A 2,500-nucleotide genomic window follows, 5' to 3' on the forward strand; every position below is an offset into this window, starting at 1 on the left:
CACACACACACACACACACACACACACACACACACACACACACACACACACAACTGTAGTCTATGGGTGCTATAGTATTATTTATGATAGAGATAGTAATCTGCATTTCTATAGTAAAGTAAGTCTCTTGCCCCAGTTCCATTAAGTCACCAACGGGCACCAGCCAACTCAGTAGACCATCCATCACATACACCTTTATTGATTCACACATACATTATACTAGTTGATGGGTGCTATAGTAATATCTACGATATACAGTAGTACTAATCAGCATTTCTATACCAAAGAAAGCTGACCCTCACACCCCCTCTGCCTTTAAATCATGAGGCACCAGCAGCCATCAACCAATTTTATACCACACACACGTGTACTGATATATACTTGCTTGATTTACTGTATTACAGTAATAAACTACATTTGTATTAAGAAGCCTATGCTATGCTACTGTATTACATATATTTGTATAGCGTCTCAGATATGGATGTAGCTATTGGTAATAGATTGCCATAGGTGCCATACTACTTCATTCTGCTTGATGTGGGCATTGCCACTTTGCAACAATCGACTCTCTGTTATCTTTCTACTGCAGAAGTTTGTCCCTCTGATCATTCCGTCCAGCTTTGCAGCCTCTTACGGCAGCTGGGCCCGCCTTTGCTACATTATAACAACATTGCTATGACAATGCAGATAGTATAATTAACTGGCCTGCATTAGATAACTAAAAAAAGAAACATAGATTTTAACACTGGATTTTGTTTAAAAATGAATATACATATACATTTTGGACAATATCGTCTGATAAAGAGTACATTTATGTACATGTTTAAGCCTCAATGATTTGACTTTTAAATTTGATTTCCCTACGTCTTTAAGCAACCAATAGACTTGGTCATTACCATTTTGGTGACAATAAGGTTGTAACAGAGGCTCTACGCCAAGGGGTAAAGTAACTTTTCCAGTTTCGTTCATTCCGGTGTACCGCAGTACAACAACCATGAGACACAAAACTTTCCAATCTGCTGTTGTCTATCCACTGAAATGACTTGCCTCAAGTGGTGCAAAGAGTCTTGTTGAAGGCTGTACATAATTGGGATATATAGTTTGTTTACCTAGAGAGGTGTTCTTGTTTGCTGTGCAGAAAGATGAATGATGGACTCTCTCCTTAGCTCGCTGGGCATTTTAAGCTTGTCCGCTTGTTTTATTATTGAGTTTGTAAATGCTGACTTCAACACTGCAACTCCGTCTCATTGCAGAGAAAAGGCAATGAACCCCAAAAGCACAGTGCACTGAGGCACACTGGTTATACTGCTCTCTATGAAGTTTCTAACTTGAGATTTTTGCAACTCTTTCTTTTTTTGTCCCCTGATTCCTTCTCTCTCTTCTTTTTCTTTTTCTTTTTCTTGTTCTTCTTCGTCATCTCTCCTGTTATCATTCTCTCCCTACCTCTTTCTTTCCATATCTCTTTCTCTATCTCTATCTATATCTCTATCTCTGTCTCTGTCTCTGTCTCTGTCTCTGGCTCTGGCTCTGGCTCTGTCTCTGTCTCTGTCTCTGTCTCTGTCTCTGTCTCTGTTTCTCTCTGTGTCTGTCTCTGTCTGTCTCTGTTTCTCTCTGTGTCTGTCTCTGTCTGTTTCTCTCTCTCTCTCTCTCTCTCTCTCTCTCTCTCTCTCTCTCTCTCTCTCTCTCTCTCTCTCTCTCTCTCTCTCTCTCTCTTTCTTTCTCTCTCTCTCTCTCTCTCTCTCTCTCTCTGCAGCTGTACGTATCCACCGATTTGGGACGCAAATGGACCCTGTTACAGGAGCGGGTCACTAAGGACCATGTGTTCTGGTAAGAGCCCTTTTCTTTCATCTTGACCTGTTTCCTTGTCGGCCCCTGTACAGTACACTGTTGGTGGTATATTTCAGAGGCAGTTATTCCTGTATTCCCCACTATCCCTTCCTTTCTCATTACATCCCTCTCTCTTTCTTTCTATCGTCTCAATGTTTCCCTTTCTTTCCATTTCTCCATCTTTTCCTCACTTTTGGTCTTTTGGTGTCTGTGTGGGTCAGTGAAGTTTCAGCAGTAGTACGCGTCTGGGCGTCTCAGCGACATCAATATTTTTGCTTGTTTGTTTTTAGTGGACTATTTAAGAAGCATATTCAATGCAGCATTATTAACCACCAATTATGAATTGATTTATGGGCATTAGATGCTGTTACGCCACCTGATGTCTGAGACAAAAAAAGTAATTTACCTCTATCTAGAACACTCACAGTTTCGTTCTCTCTCCCTCTCCCCCCCCCTCTCTCTCTTCATTTTTCTCTCCCCGTACCCCCAGCTCTCTTGATCATTTAGTCACAGAAGCATCTTCTTCTTTTGTCCATAACTCCTTCCTTCTCTTAATCTGACCTTCTCTTGCTCTCTTTTCTTTGCTTTGCTTTCTGTCTGTTCATCTCTCCATTTCTGTCTGTCTGTCTGTCTGTCTGTCTGTCTGTCTGACACTCTCTCTCTTCTCTCTCTC

The 2,500-nt window shown here is 41.2% G+C and overlaps 1 protein-coding gene across 1 annotated transcript in view; it reads left to right on the forward strand.

Annotated features, from left to right (window-relative positions):
- Positions 1-2,500, forward strand: part of sorcs2 (sortilin-related VPS10 domain containing receptor 2) — a 417,025-nt gene that overhangs the window by 308,335 nt on the left and 106,190 nt on the right. Inside the window, exon 5 of the mRNA XM_063187064.1 lies at positions 1,754-1,827. Within this exon, the coding sequence (XP_063043134.1) occupies positions 1,754-1,827 (74 nt within the window). The remainder of the gene's footprint in view (positions 1-1,753; positions 1,828-2,500) is intronic.

The sequence above is a fragment of the Engraulis encrasicolus genome, chromosome 21, assembly GCF_034702125.1.
Source record: "Engraulis encrasicolus isolate BLACKSEA-1 chromosome 21, IST_EnEncr_1.0, whole genome shotgun sequence".
In the NCBI taxonomy this organism is placed as follows: Eukaryota; Metazoa; Chordata; class Actinopteri; order Clupeiformes; family Engraulidae; genus Engraulis; species Engraulis encrasicolus.